General features: G+C 39.3%; 1 protein-coding gene across 1 annotated transcript; it reads left to right on the forward strand.

Annotated features, from left to right (window-relative positions):
* Positions 1-3698: 3698 nt before the first annotated feature.
* Positions 3699-10227, forward strand: LOC132038567 (uncharacterized). The gene is made up of 4 exons (XM_059429219.1): positions 3699-4881; positions 5074-6105; positions 8639-9397; positions 9614-10227. The coding sequence occupies exons 1-4, from the start codon at positions 3699-3701 to the stop codon at positions 10225-10227; spliced, it is 3588 nt and encodes a 1195-aa protein (XP_059285202.1).
* The last annotated feature ends 10084 nt before the right edge of the window (positions 10228-20311 follow it).

Raw genomic sequence — 20311 nt, forward strand, 5'->3', positions numbered from 1 at the left:
GGATAATCTAGGGTTAGATTTCCATGTATGAGTTTAAGTCTCTTGTACTTCCTTGGATTGAATTCATCTTATATTGTTGATTAATAGGTGTAGGTATAAAAGATCTTTCCTATGTTGATTGGTGATCTACTATTGAAGTTGATTAAATCCCTTCTTTCTTCTAAATCTCATCTCATTTTCTTCTATTCTCATCTCTAAATTTCTATCTATCTTAATTTTCGCATTTGTGATTTGTTTTGGAGTTTCTCCCAAGTTGAATCTTATCAAACAAGCTTACAAATTCATTATAGTAGGAATCTTCCTGTTTGAAATACTAACAAAGCCGACAAAAGTTTGCACTTTTATGTACTCCAGAGCATAAAAGTGCAAATAAATGTCTCCCAAAAAAAATATTTTTTGTGGAAATATGCAAAAAGAAAATGCCAAACTAGATATTCGTGAATATTTGGGATAAAGTTCTGCCATAAATATGAGTGTTTTTCCATTAATTTGACAACGAGAAAATATAGCAGTCCTTTGAAAAATGCATAAAGTGAAATTCTTACAAATCATTACTTACACGGTTTGCAATCATCAATGTTTCTGCCGCCTTTATTCTTGCTGTGTCCTTGATTCATTTTGTGAAAGGGGACAAACTAGGCTTTGAATATAGATTTTCGCTGAAAGAGTACCATAATTAGATTTACTAGACTTTGGATATCTGATTGAGTTCTACTTTGGTTTGTATATCATGAAAGTTGATTCAAACATAAGAGAAAGTACACCTCTTTTTGACAAACAAAAGGATTGAGAAAAAAAATAATCCATAGGATCTGGAGTATAATTGACGGTAAACATCTTTATCCAAAATTCTTTATCCCCATACTCTTTTATAACGCACACATCTACATGAGTAGTCGGATTATTGAAAATCATAGAAAGACTACTTCCCAATGCTCACAACACGAGATTACCATGCCCTTCTTCTCCATAGCGGGGTCTTTCCACCTTTCTCTATTTGTCATTAGCTAAATCAAAAGAAGTTGTGGTCCGTCCCCTTTCCAAACTAAGACCAGCAGTAGTAGTCCAATAAAGCTTCCCATTCATAAAATTATCAGAACTAATTAATCGTGTCCCATTCCAAGGACAATCAATTCTTCGCCAAGAATCATTCTTTAGACTATACATATTGAGCTCTTGAAAATCACATAAATGGCCAATAATAATAAAAATATGCACTACCTTATAATCATCATAGAGTTCATCATATCCAAAATCATATATGAAACCTCACTAGTAGCATCTCTCGATTTAGTTCTATAATCAGGCAATTTCTTGTACTCCCTAATTGATGGGTTCCATAGAAATAATACTTTTACCCATCAAGGCAAATCAACTTCTACTTCTATCATCCACCACGTGTAACCCTCAATCAAAAAAACGATAATAGTAGAATTTTTTTATGGGATTATCCAAGTCATATTCCTCAATAACAGATTCATCATAAAGTAAAAGTCTTAAGAGAATAGTCCTTAAGATCGTATTCATATTGGGCAAGATTGTATTCATGTTGGGCAATCCTCAACATAATTCTATGGTTGGTGTAGTCTTTGTGATTCAGGTGTGTTTCCAAATCTTGGCTTGATTTGATCTGTAGCCCTAATTTTAGCAAGTCCTATATGAGTTTACCAGCTAATAATAATAATAAGAACTACACCAACCATAGGGTTATGTATCCTTAAGCAATAAGAGGGAGCTCTCAACGTAAACCCTAAAAAACAAACCCTAAACCCTAGTGTTTGATGTCGGCATGGCTACGGCCACCACCGGTGCATGGCCACCCCTACCTGGGGGTGACCAGCATCGGCTTTCAGAAGAACCACCACCGAAACATCTAATGCCTAGATATTAAACCCTTTGATTGAAATAACCACTATAAAACCTAACCCAAACCCTATTCAAGAGAAACCTCTAACGTAGTATGTGCATGGCGAGCCCATGGTGTTGTGGGATGAAGAGAAAGTGAACGCAATGATAATACAAGAGAAGCTTCAATACGCAGTGATAGGTAAGTTCTCATATGGATGGCCTGAACTTAGAGAACTACGCAAAATAATCCCTCTTCAATGTGAGATAAAATCTGAGTGCCCCATTGGATACTTGTGTGAACGACATCTTCTCCTCAGATTATCATCCATGAAAGACTGTATTCATGTGATGTCCAAACCTACATACTACTTGAAGGCTAAGGATGCTTTCTACTAGATGAGAGTGCAAAAATGGGAACCTTGGTTCCATCCGGAATATGAAACCTCGACTGCCCTTGCATGGATATCTTTTCCTTCATTAGCTCCTAACTTTTTTGTGAAGGAGTCTCTTTTTACAATGGCTAAAGCAGTAGGGAAACCTTTACATGTTGATATGGCAACAAAGAACAAGTCTAGACCTAGTTGTGCAAAGGTGAAGGTAGAGGTTGATTTGTTAAAAGACTTCCCTAAAAGAATTAATGTTGGTATGAAAAGGTTGGGCCATGGAGAGATCATTGCAAACTGGATTGATATTAAATATGATTACATGCCAAAGTATTGTAAATCATGCAGACTACAAGGGCACAATGAGAAGGAATGCTTTGTACTTCATCCAGATTTAAAACCAGCAAAGGAGAGTAGGGATGAAAAACATGCAGAGACAAGTTTTATTTGATGCAAATATGAAACAACATGGGCAGGTTGCAAAGGATGCTACATGCACAAATCTTATGTTGGATAAAGGGAAGAAAGCAATGAATAGTGAAGTACTAGCAAAAGATACTTGGAATCATGGCAAGAGGAAGAATGAAAGGGCACAAGAGGAAACAAGAGAATATAACAAGAAGGTGTACGTGAAGGAGTGATCAATGGTTGGGAGATAGTAAAGGATAAAAGAATCAATAATTCTCAGGCTGATGATGTTGGTAAGGATGTGCAAATTAATAATTCTTTTGCAGTCCTTGATGAACAAAATGAGAAGGAAATCAACTTGGAGGAAATGGAGAAACAAGACAAAGAAAACTCTGAAGCGGAAAAAGAATCAACAAAACCTTGGGTAGAAAAAAATTTTGGTAAGCAAGCCAAAAGTAGTGTTCCTGCTGAAGATCAAGTGGAATTGTCATAAAGTATGCAGCAAAATCAGAAGGAGGTTCTAATAGTTGATGAAGATGGAAGTAATGGATCAAAGATCAATGAGGGAGGAGACAATACTGAGCAACTAAAAGATCAAGTCATCAATAATACTACAATCAAGATTAATACAGAAGTAGTAGAGACAGATGGAAAGCCTGCAGAATCAGTAGAGGGGCAAGAGGCAAATGGGCAAAGTATTAGCACAAGCCAGGAAGCAGTGGTGGAAAAGGGTGAACATGATAAGTAGAAAGAGGACAAGACAGAAGAAGAGGGAACTGAGGAGCAAGCCTTAGATATCACTCCTAGTAATCATCCAAAGGAGCCTGGTGGATCAGTCCCAAAGACTGGAAGAAGTAATCCCCCTCAGGAAATAAAAGATCAGGAGCTTAAGGAAGATTTGCTCAATGTTCAAATTGATCAGGTGTCAAGAGCAGCAGATCTCTCTCCTAGATAGACAAGGCAAATGAGAAACTCAAAAGTAAAAGGAGGAAAGAAGGAAGTTGTTCCCCCTGTCAAACTATTATCAAAGAGGCAGGTAGCCTCCAAACAATCTTAATCATGATGAATAAGATCTTATTGTGGAACATCAGATTAGTTAATACTCAGCAATCCTTTGAGAGATTAACTAATCTGAATAGAAGAAACAGATACAGTATTATTGGTCTGATGGAACCTTTTGAAGATGCTGAACAAGTAGAAAGATTTAGAAGGAAGTTAGGTATGGAAACAACTTTTGTCAATATCTCAGGCAAAATCTGGTTATTCCTCTCAGAGGATGTACAGGGTTCAGTGGAGATAGACAATGAACAACAGATTACTTTGAAGCTGTTTCACCAAAGTTTAAACTGTAATATAGTCTTAACAGTGGTGTATGCCTCTTGTGATGCTGGAGAAAGAAGAATGCTTTGGGATTCCATTAGCCAGGTTTCTAATCTTTTTGATTTACCTTGGCTGGTGGGAGGTGACTTCAATGTCATATCTACAGAAGAGGAAAAATTAGGAGGTCTACTAGTCTTGTATAATGAAGTAGCAGATTTCAATCATTGTCTCAGCAGTTGTGGTTTACAGGATCTTGGATATGTAGGTAGCACATATACATGGTGGAATGGAAGAGATGAAGAAGCATGCATTTTTAAAAAATTGGACAGGATGGTTTGTAATGATAAATTGCTAGATGTAATGCCCACTATGAAGGTAACTCATCTGATAAAAAAGGGTTCTAATCATTCTCCTTTGGAACTAGAGTTCTCCACAACTACTGAGGTAATCATTAAGCCTTTTAAGTTCTTGAATTTTTGGGTCCAACATGAGAGTTTCCATAAGGTTATCAAGCAACACTGGTGTATAGATTTTGAAGGAAATCCATTTACCAAGTTTCATCACAAGCTCAAAAAGGTAAACAATGCATTAAGAAATTGGAGTAAGAACACATATGGCAATATTTTTCAGCAAATTGCATCACTGGAAGAGGTAATCAAAGTCCATGAGGAGCAGTTTGAATCATCTCCAATAGTACAGAATAGAGAGAGACTACATAAGGGTGCAGACCTTAGTAGATTCTTACACTTAGAAAAACTGTTTTGGAAACTGAAGTCAGGACTAACATGGTTTCAAGATGGAGATAGAAACTCAAAGTTCTTCCATGCTTATGTAAAAAGGAGGAGAAAGAAGCTCAGAGTGGATAATATCCAAAATGCTAATGGAAATTGGCTAACCAATCAAGAGGAGATCTCACAAGCGAGTTAGCCGATGTTATCGAAGCAATTTGAAGAAGATAGAATTCCTTCTAAGTTTGGTTTACTAAAGCATATCCCTACCCTAGTCACAGATGATCAGAATCATACCATGGATATGGTACCAAATAAAGAAGAAGTCAAATAAGCTATTTTTGCCTTGAATGGAGAAAGTGCTTGTGGTCCTGATGGATTCACAGGATTGTTCTTTCAATCATGTTGGGAGATAGTCAAACTAGATGTGGTGGATATGGTGAAGGCATTCTTTGTGGGGCAAGAATTACCAAGATTCATCACTCATACAAATCTGATTCTTATCCCTAAGAAAGAGCAGATGAAAAGTTTCTCAGATCCAAGACCAATCAGTCTCAGCAATTTTACAAACAAGATCATCTCAAGGGTACTGCATGAAAGATTAGTAAAACTGCTGCCAGGTTTGATTTATGAGAATCAATCAGCTTTTGTGAAGGGAAGGAGTATCATGGAGAATGTACTACTCACACAGGAGATTGTCAGAGATATAAGCAAGATAACTAAAATAGCAAATGTGGTGGTTAAATTGGATATGACCAAGGCATATGATAGAGTCTCTTGGCTCTTCCTCACCAAAGTGCTTAGGAAATTTGGTTTTAGTGAGGTGCTAATTGACATGGTGTTCAGCCTACTATCAAACATCTGGTATTCAGTTCTCTTGAATGGGCAAGCACATGGCTTTTTCAAGTCATCAAAGGGAGTTAAACAAGGTGATCCTCTATCCCCCACCCTTTTCATCTTAGTTGCTGAGGCATTATCAAGGGGACTAAATGCATTGTATAAAAATCCAAGGTTTGTGGAGTATGGTATGCCAAAAGGGAGTCCAAGAATTAATCATTTATCATATGCTGATGACACAATTCTCTTTGTCTCTGCTGACCAATATTCAGTAAAACTGATGATGAGAGTGTTAAATAGATATGAGAAAGTATCAGGCCAGTTGGTAAATTTGAATAAGAGTGCCTTCTATGTTCATGAAAAGGTGCAGAGTGGTTTGGTTTCAAGGCTGAAACAAATCACAGGAATTAGGCAAGGCCTCTTTCCATTCACATATCTTGGCTGCCCAATTTTCTACAGTAGGAACAAAATTTCACATTATGATACAGTTGTGAAAAAGATTGCCAAAAGGGTGAATGCATGGCAAGGGAGACTACTGTCATATAGAGGAAGAGCAACATTGATATCTCATGTATTACAAAGTATGCCTGTATACCTATTATAAGGAATGAACCCTCCAAAGGGTGTGATCAGACAAATGCATAGTATTTTCTCAAGGTTTTTCTGGTCAAACACTGGTGACAAGAAAGGTGTACATTGGGTCAAATAGGTGTCACGACCCGACTAGGGGGCCATGATGGGTACCCGGAGCTGGCCATGACGGGTACCCGGAGCTGACTACCGAGCACCACTCATTAGACTATTCATCATACTCAAACTGAACAAATATAAACCCCAAGACTATACATAGATATACATAGGCCCGTACGGCTACAAAAATGATATACAAGAATGTACATTGACTTCATCATGGTGTACGTATATACGAGCCTCTACTGGAGTACTAGATATAAGGACGGGATAGGACCCCGTTGTGCCCAAAACATATGTACACAAAATAATATAATCATAAGTAGCACCTCCGGAATAGTGGAGTGCTCTTGTGAAACAACTGATAAGAAGGTGGACTGCCTCCCCGTCTACGTGGGCATGAATAACGTCCAAAGAAGGACGTCGGTACGAACATTATGCCCTTTTAATAATATATCGATGAAACAAAGAGACATCATGGAGGAATCGATCGTCACTTAAGATTTAAATAATGCATGCTAACTTACTTCATAAACATTATCATATCATGTATCATATATAAACACCATATAGGTACTGCAAATCATTAGCCCAAAGCCTCCCGCGTCCGGATGCCGCCCGGCTGGTAGGCGTCCACCCCGCCGTGCCCTCTAGACATGGTGTATATGCCACACATCCCCCGTAGCGGTGTGCGCGACCGTATGTAGGCACGGTGCAATCTCATTATGATATACTTATCATGAATCATGCATAAAGACTCGAAGACAGACTATAACTCTATCGGGGTAACGTAAGGTCGTGAACCCCCGATTCCATTATGGAGCATTCATAAGCATTTTGCCTCACCTTGAATGAACTAGCATTATAAGGTGAGTGTAACACAATGAAAAACATCAAAGGATCGTAATTAGGATCATTAGCTTCATAGAAATACCATACCATGAACTTTAAAATCTTTAGACTTAGGCTCATCATCATCATAGACTCATAATTTCCGGAATGTAAGAAGGTCATGGAGAATAGGGAAAATCAAGAATCATGCCTTAAGAAAGAAGGGACTAGCCTTACATACCTTTTTGTTTAGCTATGCTATCGCTTGAACGTCCTCCAATATTCACGTTTCTACCTTCAAGAGAGTTCGTACTAATATTAGATAATCGATAACATAAGCATGCTTGAACTAAAGCTAGAGAAAAGATTTATACAACTTTCTCCACACCGTATAACAACTTCCAAACGTCAATAATAACATTTATCATATCATAATCAACAATATTTATCAACCACACATTATTCAATTCACCTACTTCCATTTCAAGGGCCTCCACAACCATGGTCATAATATAACATTACATTTGTCCTCATATAATGCTTCTTCCATACTCTTAATATCATTTATAACATGACTATACTCGTAGCACATGAAGAATCATGATTCATACTAAGCTACTACTCAACAATGTCACTATTCTCATATTTGTAACCCATTTTCTATTTCCTTCCACAATCCAAGTTTTTCAACCCATCAATAGTCTAAATGACATGAATTGATCATAAAACTCACCTTTGATTGAGTAGGAATGGGTTTTGGGTAGCAATACTCCACTTGAAGAAAAACCCTAGTTTCAATCCAAGAGATTTCTTGACTTCAAGCAACCCTCAATAGCTTCCTTACACTTGATTTCCTTAGTTTGATGAAGTTGATCCTTGATTAGTCTTAGATTCTTGTAAAAGAGGTGTGTAGAATATTCTAGAGAGTTGGAGAGAAGTGGAGAAGTGGGGAAATGAAAATAATGTCTTGGGGTCTCATTTATATAACTTAAAAAATCTGACCTGTCGGGAAAATATACGGACACTTATACGGTCTGTATAAACTTATACGGTCCGTATAAGTGACCGTGAAATCACCCCAACAATAACTCATTTTACGAAACCATTATACGGCACATTATACGGTCCGTATAATCCCATCAGTGATGGACCTTCACTGTAACGATTATACGGACCATTATACAGACCGTATAATATTATACGGACCGTATAAATGGTCGTATAATCCATTTTCCTCCGATCTTGATCTCGTCGACTCGTTTGATCTCCAATCCTTATGGAACCTTCTTAACACTTGTTTAACACTTCATTAACAATCTAAGGGGCGTTATAACTCTTCTTTAAGACATCATTAAGTCAATATTAACTCGGTACTTTGCAAATCCTTACTGATACACAACGTATACCTCGCCTTTCTTGATGAACTTCCTTCTCTTGCGTCAAACGTCTTTGAAATCTTAATTAGAACCATTAAATTCTACTTCTTACTTGTAAGAACATCATATACTTCTTACCCTGCGTTAGTCTAGCTATCATACGACAACATGAATTTTTCTAAAGTGTAACGATGGGAGACACTGTCATTGCCTAAAGATGAAGGTGGACTGGGGTTCAGATCTTTATTTGAAGTGTCAAATGCCTTTTTTTGTAAACTATGGTGGAATCTTAGAATAAAGCCTTCATTGTGGAGTTCTTTCATGATAAACAAATACTGCAAAAAGCTTCATCCTGTGATTGCACAAGCTAAAGGGGCATCCCCTATCTGGAGAACGTTGGTAATAGTAACGGAATTGGTGGAGCATCAGATATGGTGGCAAGTGAAAAAAGGGGATTCTAGCTTCTGGTTTGACAACTCGACAAATCTTGGTGCATTATATCATGTCCTACCTGAGGATAGTTTGGAGGAGGAAATAGAAGTTCAGAATTTTGCCAGTACAGAAGGATGGAATGCACAGGTTTTAATTCAATATATACCTAAAGAGTATGTGAAGCATGTGATAGAGACTATTCCCCCTCCTCAAGTAACAGATGAACTAGACAAAAGCTGGTGGTTACTAGAAAAGAATGGAAGTTTTTCAGTCAAAAGTGCTTGGGAGTATGTGAGGCATAGAGAAGTGAAAATGGATATCTATAATCAGATGTGGAGGAAACATCTTCCATTTAAGTTTTCATTCACACTTGGGAGAGCTTGGAGATATAAAATGCCAGTTGATGATGTAATTTACAGAAGAAGAATACAATTAGCATCAAAATGCTGGTGTTACACAGAACCAAAGCAAGAAACAATGTCACATATTTTTCTAACCTCTCCTACAGCCTCAAAACTGTGGAGAATGTTTGCTAATTTTGCAGGTATTCAACTGGTGGGACAACATATTCCATATATGATATCAAAGTGGTGGACAAAGAGCTGCAGACCCATCCTAAGGCCTATAATTCACGCAATCCCTGCAATCATAATCTGGAGTCTATAGAGAAGAAGAAACATCATTAAACATGGGGGTGCAATGGGATTCAGTAGCCCAATCTATCAAATCAACAGATACCTTTGGTAATTACTGCAAACAGCTTATCCCAAACTGAAGACCTTCCCATCAAACTTACCTGCTATGATTCAGTACTTAGAAGAGATCAGGCCTAGAATAAGGTATCAGTTCATCTATTGGGATCCACCCCCTGATGGTATGATAAAATGCAATATAGATGGTGCAAGTAAAGGCAATCCAGGGAGGAGTTCATATGGCTACTGCTTGAGGAACTCACTTGGTGATCTGATCTATGTAGAAGGAAAGGAGATTCATGAGACAACTAACATGGAAGCTGAAGTTATGGCAATCAAAGAGGCTATCTATCATTGTGTGGCAAATAACATACAGGAGGTACTAGTTGAGACAGACTCCATGGTGATGAAGAATATCATAGAAGGAACCTGGGAAATTCCATGGCAGCTTATTGTAATAGTGGAAGACATCAAACATCTGATAACAATGTGTGAGGTTAAGTTTCAACATGTCAAGAGGGAGGGAAATAGTCTAGCAGATTATATTGCAAATCAAGCCATTCTACTGGGATCAGTAGAATATAAGCAATACACAGATCTTCCTTCTCAAGGTAGAAGACTGCTGAACCTAGACAAACAGCATTATCCAAATATCAGATCAAGAACTTTGAAGATAGGATGATCAGAGGTAATGCAACTGCAGCTGGAGCATGGATAATTCTTATAATTCTACAGCATCAGGCAACATGGATGGAAATTTTGTACACAGGAGGCAAATATCATTACAAGGTTTCAAAGATGCAACAAGCTCAACAGTTCTATTTGCTTGCATTTTTTTACCTTTCTTTTTTACTATTTTTGTTCTTCCTTTATTTTTGCCTATTTTGGCATTTTTGGATCTTTGTACTTTTACCTTTATTTGATGATTAATAAAACAAATCAATAGGCATGTCCTATTGATATATTTGATTTTTTTTTTTAAAAAAACATAGGGTTATGTTGAGGATTGTCCAACCTTAATACAATATAAGGACTGCTCTCATAAGTCTTACTTTATGATGAATTTATTATTGAGGAATCCGACTTGGATAATCCCAAAAAAAAAAAAAAAAAAAAAACTCTGTAGCGTTTTTGATTGATGGTTCTATTGATGGATTGATTTGTCTTGATGGGGCAAAAGAATAATTTCAATGGAACCCATCAATTAGGAAGTAAAAGAAATTGTCTGATTAAAGAACTAAATCAAGGGATGCTAATTGTTTCATATATGATTTTGGATATGACGAAATCTATGATGATTATAAAGTAGTGTGTATTTTTACTATTATTGGCTGTTTGCATGATGTTCAAGAGGTCAATGTGTATAGTATAAAGAGTGATTCTTGGCGAAGAATTGATTGTCCTCGGAATGGGGCGCGATTAATTAGTTCTGATAAGTTTGTGAATGGCAAGCTTTATTAGGCTACTACTGCTGGTCTTAGTTTGAAAAGGGGCAGGACCATAACTTCTTTTGATCTAGCTAAAGACAAATAGAGAATGGTGGAGCGACCTCGCTATAGAGAAGAAGAGGATGATATTCTCGTGCTGGGAGCGTTGGAAAGTAATCTTTCTATGATTTGTAATAATCCGACTGCTCACGTAGACATGTGGGTTATGAAAATAATTTTGGATAAAGATGTTTACCGTCAATTATACTCCAGATCCTATGGATTATTTAGTTTCTAAATCCTTTTATTTGTCAAAAATCTGTACTCCATAGTAAATAACCATCATTATTAATTCGTCTAAGGATTCTTAATGTATCCGACTACCACTTTTTCTGTTTTATTTCTTATCAAAACATGGATAATTTAAAGAGCAGTAATATGAAAGGTTATTAAAACGAACGAGAACCCAAGGGGTAGCCATTATGTTATCTATTATGTCGTGTCTTTATTGTTCTATTTCCCTTTTCTGCCATAGTTATATGAACTTTAATTTACAAGGTCAATGCTTCATATCTCATATGTATTTATCTTTTGCCCCTTTAGCTTCCAACAATTTAAACTCTTAATTTTCTTTGTCAAATGCTATAAAATGCACTGGGTAATGACATATCCTTTTCAAGTCACTTCAGCTTGATCTTTTAATTTTTGTGTAAATTATTACTATTGCTTTGTGTATCTGTCGCTTCTACAATAAAGGTTGAATCCTTGTTCTTTAAGCTAAGTTGGTGAGGAACAAATCTCCCTTACCTTATTTTTACTTTGTTTTTAGTGTCCTTGTCATACTCCTTGATATTTGGCACAAATATCTAAATTTCGTGTCACTTTCCCTCTAAAACTTAGTACTTTACTTGCTTCTTGAAGACAAAATCGTTGTATCCTGGCTTATGTCATTACGTTTTGTGAATAGGTGCAACGCAACCATTTGGGGGAGAAATGAGCAATTTGGTGCACTTTTGGAAGCTTTGGCATCTGATCGTGGTGATGCAAGAAGCGGAAGTGGTAGAGAAGAAGTGATGAACTGAAGGACCCCGCTATCCATCTGCATCGCGGAACAAAAGTGGAAGAATACTGTTTCAGATTAAGTTACACACTCAGGCTTTCCATCCGCATAGCGGAAGGAAAGCGGGATCAGTTCACGTGATCCATCCGCATCGCGGAAGGAAAGCGAGTTTCTGCACAACTTTTCCGGTTCGACTGGGATTAGTTTTACCCTAGACTATATATAGATGTTTTATTAGCTGAAAATGGTGTGCTGGGATATTCTAAGACTTGTAAGCTGCCGTTTTACTTTCTCTCTCTAGATTTTATTTTATTTTCATCTTTTTAACCCTAGATTATTCATGAATTCTTGTTGTTCATTGAGAATCATGAGTAGCTAAACTTCTTAATTCTAGGGTTGTGGCGAAAGACATGATAGTTGGTTTGGTGACTATTTCTATCAATTAAATTTTCATATTTTGGGTTGCTTATTTATTCTTAATCTTAATTGTTTGATTATCTGGCCAATAGTTAGACACTATCTGTGGTGCGTTAATTGGACTTGAGAAAAGGAGTTCACGTACGTAATAAGAATAAATAGAGTTTGTTCGATTTAATCGTTTCGCTACTGAGGATAGAGATATACCCTTTAGCCCTACTTAGTTGAATAAGGAGAAGTAAATGCGTTCTTGTTACCTCTGATGACCATAGAGATATAGGCGTTATAGTAACATCTACAGGCTTGTGGGTAGTTCGAGAGAATATCATAAAGTTATAATTAACCCATCAACTAGTTACCCAGGAAATAAAATAGATAAAATTATCCGAAGATCAACTGGATTGTCGAAAGCCATGACCCTAGATCTTTCTCTCATCTAATAAATCTTACAGTCTTTGTCAAAATACTCTCAGTCATAAAAACACCCCTCACAAATTATTTACTTTTCAGTCTTAGTTTAGTTACAACGAACACCTTGATTTTCACTTCCTTGAATAGTTTTATTCAAATTTGAATTAGTTTGACAGTAGAATCTAAGTCTCTGTGGGATTGATATCTGGACTTAACAGTCTATATTACTTGTACGATCACGTATACTTGCGTGTGCATTTGGGAGCAACAAGTTTTTGGCGCCGTTGCTGTGGACTTAGAAAAATTTACTGTTTTTCTTATTTGAGTTTTTTTTTTCTATTCAAGTCTTTACTTTTTTTCGTTGTTCTACTTGTGTCACTTCAGGTTTCTCTGGTTTATGCCAAGCACTAGAAGTTCAGGAAAACCGTTAGTTGATCTTGATCCCGAAATCGAAAGAACTTTTCACGGACGAAGAGAGAAAAATGAGTGCACGACCGAGCGAGACTTGCTCTTGAACGGCGAAGGGATAGAAATAGAAATAGAGATGAACGAGTGCAAGAGCGACTGCGAGGGCACAAGAACAACGATTCTTTGTCCCGATTATGCTAGGCCTAGTCTGGCGACTATTGCTAAGGCTATTGGAAGCGACATTACGGGAAATTTTGAGTGAAAGAAGGAACGATGCGGGCGGTGCAGCATACGTGCCGATATATGGGGCAAGTCTAGTGAAGACCCGCATAAGCACTTGATGCGGTTCGTGAGTTGAGCGAGAATTTCCAATATAGAGATGTTCTCGATGATTATGTGGCTTGTCCTTATTTTCGTTCTCCGATTGGCGAAGCGAGGAATGGTTGACGGAATTTGCACAACGCTGAGTTCTATCACTTCTTGGGAGATATTATCAATAAGTTTATCGACGATTTTCTCACCAAGAAAACAAAGGAGGCCGCGAGGAAGAATTGCTAATTTCACTCGAGAGATTCCGAATCTCTTCCACACGCTTGGGAAAGGTATAAGGGCTATTTGCGAGATTGCCCACATCACATGCAGCCAAAGGAGATCATTGGAAACTATTTTGTAGAAGGTCTTAACCATGAATCAAGGGCCTTGTTGAATGCTTCAGCTCAAGGGCAGATTTTAAACAAAACATATGAAGAGATGGAAACTCTCCTAGAGATGATGTCGGAGGGTCACCATGAGTATCATGAGACTAGCCGGGGGTTACCACAGAAAGCGCAGGATTCTTCAAGTTGATGATGTTGCAGCTATTCGAGCTAATATAAGTACTCTTACTAATGTTATGCTGAGGGCATTTTCTCAAGCTCAGCAGATTCAACCAGTCCAACATATTCAGCAGGCAGCATGTGTAAGTTGTGGTAAGCCTCATGATTATAACAATTGTCCATTGAATCCAGAGTCTGTCTATTTTTGTGGGCGACGGAAAAGATTGAAATTGGAAATTGGGAAACTATTATGGAAATAATTACAACACTCCATTTGGGAAGCAGGATTTCCATAAGCTGAACAATTATCAGCAACCACAAGCTCAGCTAGCTAGCAATTTAAAAGAGATGATGAAGCAGCTCATAGCTCAAAATCAAAGTGACGCAGCAGCAAAATCAGAAAGTTCAGAGTGAGATGCAAAAATCTATTCACGAGCTTGAGCGTCAGATGGGGCAGATGGCTCTTATGCAGAATGTCAGACCACCGGGTGCTCTTCCTGGTGATACTGAGAAGAATCCAAAAGAGTGCAAGGTAGTCACCTTGAGGAATGGCAGAGAGCTTGAAGAAGTGCCTCCGAAAAGAAGAACATAGCGAGAGGCGCAGCTTATCCAGCTAAGTGAGCTAAGCTAAGCGGCACGATCGCGAGCAACATGTAGGAAGTGGTTCGACCACCCCTCCTTTCCACGAGACTCCCGAAACGAGAAAGCGATTCGGCTTGCAAGAAATTTCTTAAACTCTTAAAACAGGTACATATCAACATACCTTTGGTGGAGCTTTTGCAAAAAGTTCCAAAATATGCTAAGTATATCAAAGATGTGGTTGCGAACAAACGGCGTTGGATAGAGTTTGAGACTGTTGCACTTACTGAGGAGTGTAGTTCTAGAGTGTGGAGTAAAATTCCTCCAAAGTTGAAAGATCCGGGAAGCTTCACAATTTCAATTACTATTAGAAACATTTAAGTTGGGCTAGCATTGTGTGATTTGGGTGCTAGTATTAATCTGATGCCCACCTCTGTGTTCCGAACATTGGGCTTGGGTGAGCCTAGGCCAACCACTATTACGTTGCAGCTGGTTGATCGATCTCTTGCGTATCCTGATGGTATTATTGAGGATGTTCATGTGAAGGTAGGCCTATTTATTCTGCCGGTTGATTTTGTGATACTTGATTATGAGGTAGATAAGAGTGTTCCTCTCATCATGGGGAGAGGATTCTTGGCTACTGTTGATGCTGTGATTTGAGTGAAAGATGGGAAGATGTCCATGATAGTTGATGGACAAGAAGCGGCTTTTGATGTGCTTAAAGCTACCAAGCTTCCAGCCCATTATGAGGAGTTGAAGATGATTTCTGTGGTGGAGCCCGAGCTCACTAATGCAGAGTTAGATCACTTTCTAGCTTCGCGAGATCCTTTGGAGACTGCTTTAGTGTATGGGAAGGATTTGAGGATTGGTGCAGAAGTCGAGGAGTGTCTTAGCATTCTTGATACTTCATGTGCTTATCTACGAGCAAACACACCGTTTGAAGAGCTAGACAGACTAGAGTCATGGAAGAAGCCGAAACCATCTATTGAAGATGCCCCAGTTCTTGAGTTGAAGCCATTACCCCCTCATCTTCGCTATTCATTCCTAGGCAGTGGAGACACATTACCTGTAATCCTCTCTGTTTATTTGACTGATGTGCAGGTTGAACGTGTGTTACGAGTGCTAAGAGATCGAATCCGAGCTCTTGGGTGGTTGATAGCTGATATTTGAGGTATTAGTAGTTCATTTTACATGCACAAAATCTTATTAGAGGAGGACAGCAAGCCTAGTGTCGAATGCTAGAGACGACTAAACCCGATCATGAAGGAGGTGGTGAAGAAAGAGGTAATCAAGTGGCTTAACAGCTGCATTATTTATCCCATCTCACGACGACAAATGGGTAAGTCTGTGTACAATGTGTTTGAAAGAAGGGCATAAGCGTAGTAGAGAATGAGAAGAATGAATTGGTGCCTCAACGAATCATTCTTGTTGGAAAATATGCATTGATTATCACAAGTTGAACAACGCCACCAGAAAAGATCACTTTCCTTTGCCCTTCATGGATCAGATGCTCGATAGATTGGCTGGAATCGGTTATTACTGCTTTCTGGATGGCTATTCGGGTTACAACCAGATCATGATTGCACCTGAGGATCAAGAAAAGACCACATTCACATGTCCATATAGTACGTTTGTATTCCGGAGAATGCCTTTCGGTTTGTGCAATGTTCCAGGTACTTTCCAGCTATGTATAATGGCTATTTTCACTGATATGGTGGAAAACTATGTGGAGGTATTTATGGATGACTTCTCTATTTTTGGGGATTCTTTGATGATCTGAATCATCTTGGTGCCGTATTAGCTCGTTGTGAAGAAATGAACTTGGTACTTAACTGGGAAAAATGCCATTTCATGGTTCGAGAGGGCATCGTTCTTGGGCATAAGATATCGAGCAAGGGAATAGAGGTTGACAAGGCGAAGATTGAAGCAATTGAAAAATTGCCACCAACCGTTTCAGTTCGGGGAGTGCGTATTTTTCTTAGGCATGCAGACTTCTATCGACGGTTCATCAAAGACTTTTCTAAAGTTGCTAATCCAATGTGCAAGCTTTTAGAGAAAGATGTGAAGTTTGTGTTTAATGAAGCCTGTCTGACGGCTTTTGATGAGTTAAAACAGAGGTTAGTGTCTGCTCCTATTATCATCGCACCCGATTGGTCTCTGCCGTTTATTTTGATGTGTGATGCAAGTGATTTTGCTGTGGGAGCTGTCCTTGGTCAGAAAAGGGACAAGATTTTTCATCCTATTTACTATGCCAGCAAGACACTTGATGCAACCCAAATGAACTATACTATCACAGAGAAGGAGTTATTGGCGGTTGTCTACGCCTTTGACAAATTCCGATCATATCTTGTGGGCACGAAGGTGATTGTATATACTGATCACACTGCAGTTCGTTATTTGTTTACGAAGAAGGATGCAAAGCCGAGGCTTATTCGTTGGGTGTTGCTGAGTTCGACATCGAGATTCTTAACCGAAAGGGCACGTAAAATCGTAGTGTATCACTTATCGAGATTGGAAGATCGGGAACATGTAGATGAAGCGTTGGCGATTAAGGAGACTTTTCCCGATGAACAACTCTTTACTCTTCAATCAGCTGAGGTGCCATGGTATGCAGACATGGTAAACTTTATAGTAAGTGAGATTTACCCCTCTGGTGCTAGTCAGGAGAAGAAGAAGCGGATTTTGCATGATAGTCATTTCTATGTATGGGATGAGCCTTATCTCTACAGGGTTGGCACAGATCAGCTGATCAGAAGGTGTATTCCAGAGGAAGAGGTCTCCGCGATTCTCGAGAAGTGTCACTCATCACCCTATGGGGGACATCACGCTGGTGACAGAACCGCTGCAAAAGTACTTCAGTCCGGGTTCTACTGGCCCACGTTGTTCAAAGATGCTCATGAATTTGTGCGAGCCTGCGATAGCTGCCAGAGAACCGGAAATATCTCCAAGCATCATGAAATGCCTTTGAAGGGTATCTTAGAAATCGAGTTATTTGATGTGCGGGGTATCGACTTCATGGGTCCCTGCATACCGTCCAAGGGGAATAAGTACATATCGGTTGCTGTAGACTATATCCCGAAGTGGGTGGAAGCCATTGCACTTCCCACCAATGATGCTAGTGTGGTGGCACGGTTTCTGAAAAAGAACATTTTTACAAGGTTTGGGACCCCTCGAGCCATCATCAGTGACCAAGGTACGCACTTTTGCAATCGGCTCTTTGATAAATTGCTTCGCTCAAGTATGGGGTGAAACACAAGATAGCGACTGCTTATCATCCTCAGACGAGTGGTCAAGTGGAGGTATCGAATAGAGAAATCAAGAGGATTTTAGAGAAGACTGTGAGCGTGAGTAGGAAAGATTGGTCACTGAAGCTCGATGATGCTCTGTGGGCATATAAAACAGCTTACAAAACTCCAATTGGCACATCTCCCTATAAGCTCGACTTTGGTAAGGCATGTCATCTACCAGTTGAGCTCGAGCATAAAGCATATTAGGCGATCAAGAAGCTGAAATTAGACATGGTTCAAGCCGGACAAAAGAGACTGTTGCAGCTGTACGAGTTGGAGGAATTTCGCTATCATGCTTACGAGAACGCGAAAATGTACAAGGAGTGAACTAAGAGAATTCATGACAAGCGCATCCAATCTCATGACATTGAGCCTAGGCAGTTAGTCTTGCTGTATAACACTAAGCTGAATATTTTTGGTGGAAAGTTGAAAAGTAAGTGGTCTGGGCCATTCGAGGTAGTTCGTGTGACCGCACATGGAGCGGTTGAGCTAAAGAAATCCAACTCGGATGAGACATTCTTGGTGAACGGGCAGAGAGTGAAGCATTACTACGGGGAGGCCACTGACCGTGTGAGGTACTCCATTGATCTAGAAGAGGCTTGAGAGAAGCCTACGTCGTGCTGCCATGTTAAATCAAGCGCTTCTCGAGAGGCAACCCGTGTTTGTAAAAAAAAAAATGGAAAAATGAGAAAAATACAAAAAAGTGTCGTGCCACGACCTTAACTAAGGCGCTTGTTGGGAGGCAACCCAACTTTTGTATGATATATGTCATGTTTGTTCATATTGTAGGAATTGGGCGGAAAGAAAAAATAAAAGTGCCCAGTGATTTGCGCATTGGTCCCGCGATGCGGAGCCATCGCGTGTGGTTAATATTTGGACTGCAATACAAAAATCAGGGTTTCCTTCCGCGAAGCGGAGGAATCGCCTGATTGAAAAAAAAATTCAGTGTCCAGTGATCCTCGCGTTTCTTCCGCGATGCGGACTGATCGCGCGGGTCAACCCGGGTTTGTATTTTTTTCTCCTATTTATGTTATAACCCATGGCGACCCTTCCTATTCCCTCACAAAGCACTCTCTCTTCACACACAATCCCTCTCAAACGAAAAATCCCCATCCCTATTCCCTCTCTAACAAAAACAAATTCAAGTTATTCAAATCCATCCTCCATTAACTTCACAAAGGTGAGTGGGTTCATCTTCCATGTTTTCCCCCTTTCCCCTTGTTCTTGATGTTGGTAAGTTGTAAAGTTGGGTTATGGGTATGGGCGAATTTTGGGCGGGGATTGGTATTGCTTGGGTTGTATGAGTTGTTTATGGCTAGAATATGACTCCCATTGCACAAGGGAGGGGTTTCCAAACCCACAATTGTTGTCAAAAGCTAAGGGACGATTCTATTCCCACAAGGTGCTCGATAAAAGTCCTAAACCAAGTTTTTGTCGAAATTGTGAAGTCTTGAGTAGCAATGGAACGTTAAACAAGCATAGGAACCCTTGTGCATCTCTTTTCACCATAAAATTCGAATTGTAATGGAGAATTAGAAAGTTGTGATTTTCCACCCCAAGCCCTACAACATGAATTTGCTTACTTTGTGTTTTGTTTACTTTGTCATATAGGAGTAGTTAACTTCTTTGATTTTGATTTTTGTAACATAGTCTGAAGTAAGTGTGGGGTTGTTCCCTAAAATTGTGCTAAAAGAAAAAATTTGCACTTGAGGTCCGAAAATCGAAAGGGGCCACACATTCTCGACTTAAGTGCATGTAATAGAATTAAGTGTGGGGTTGTGCCACGACTCCCTTTTATTTATTAACTTGTACTTCTCTCTTGGTATTGTGATTGTTTTGCAGGCAAGATGGTTCACACCAAGTCCAAGGGCAAATCCGTCGCCTTCTCTTCCCAAGGCACAAAAAGAGGAAGAGCACAAAACCCGTCCAAAGCGCTAAAAGGGCAAACATCCGGCATGGGAAAGCATCCCGCAGTTGCCATTCCTCAGGCATCTAAAAGGAAGCCTCACCCCCATCTATTTGGGGACGGGGAGGAGTGGTATGCGGGTTTCGACACCTCGAAGGGTTACAATCATGAGCGCGTGATCAGTCTAGTCCCTTTGAAGAGAAATTTTCGGGACATATACAACCGCATAGTCGCCATAGGGTGGAAGTCTGCGTTTGAGCAACCGGGGCCAGTGAATATTGATTTGGTCATGGAATTTTACGCTAGCATTGAAAGTTGCGGGAACCGAGATTCTGTGTTCGTTCGAAAAAATTGGGTGCCATTGACGGCTTCGACTTTGTGCGGGGCAATTGGAGTCCCGGATGTGCCTACCGAGCCCTTGCTAGAATTCATCAAAAGACCCGATTACAGGGCTAT

Source organism: Lycium ferocissimum, chromosome 11, assembly GCF_029784015.1.
Source record: "Lycium ferocissimum isolate CSIRO_LF1 chromosome 11, AGI_CSIRO_Lferr_CH_V1, whole genome shotgun sequence".
NCBI classification, from domain to species: Eukaryota; Viridiplantae; Streptophyta; class Magnoliopsida; order Solanales; family Solanaceae; genus Lycium; species Lycium ferocissimum.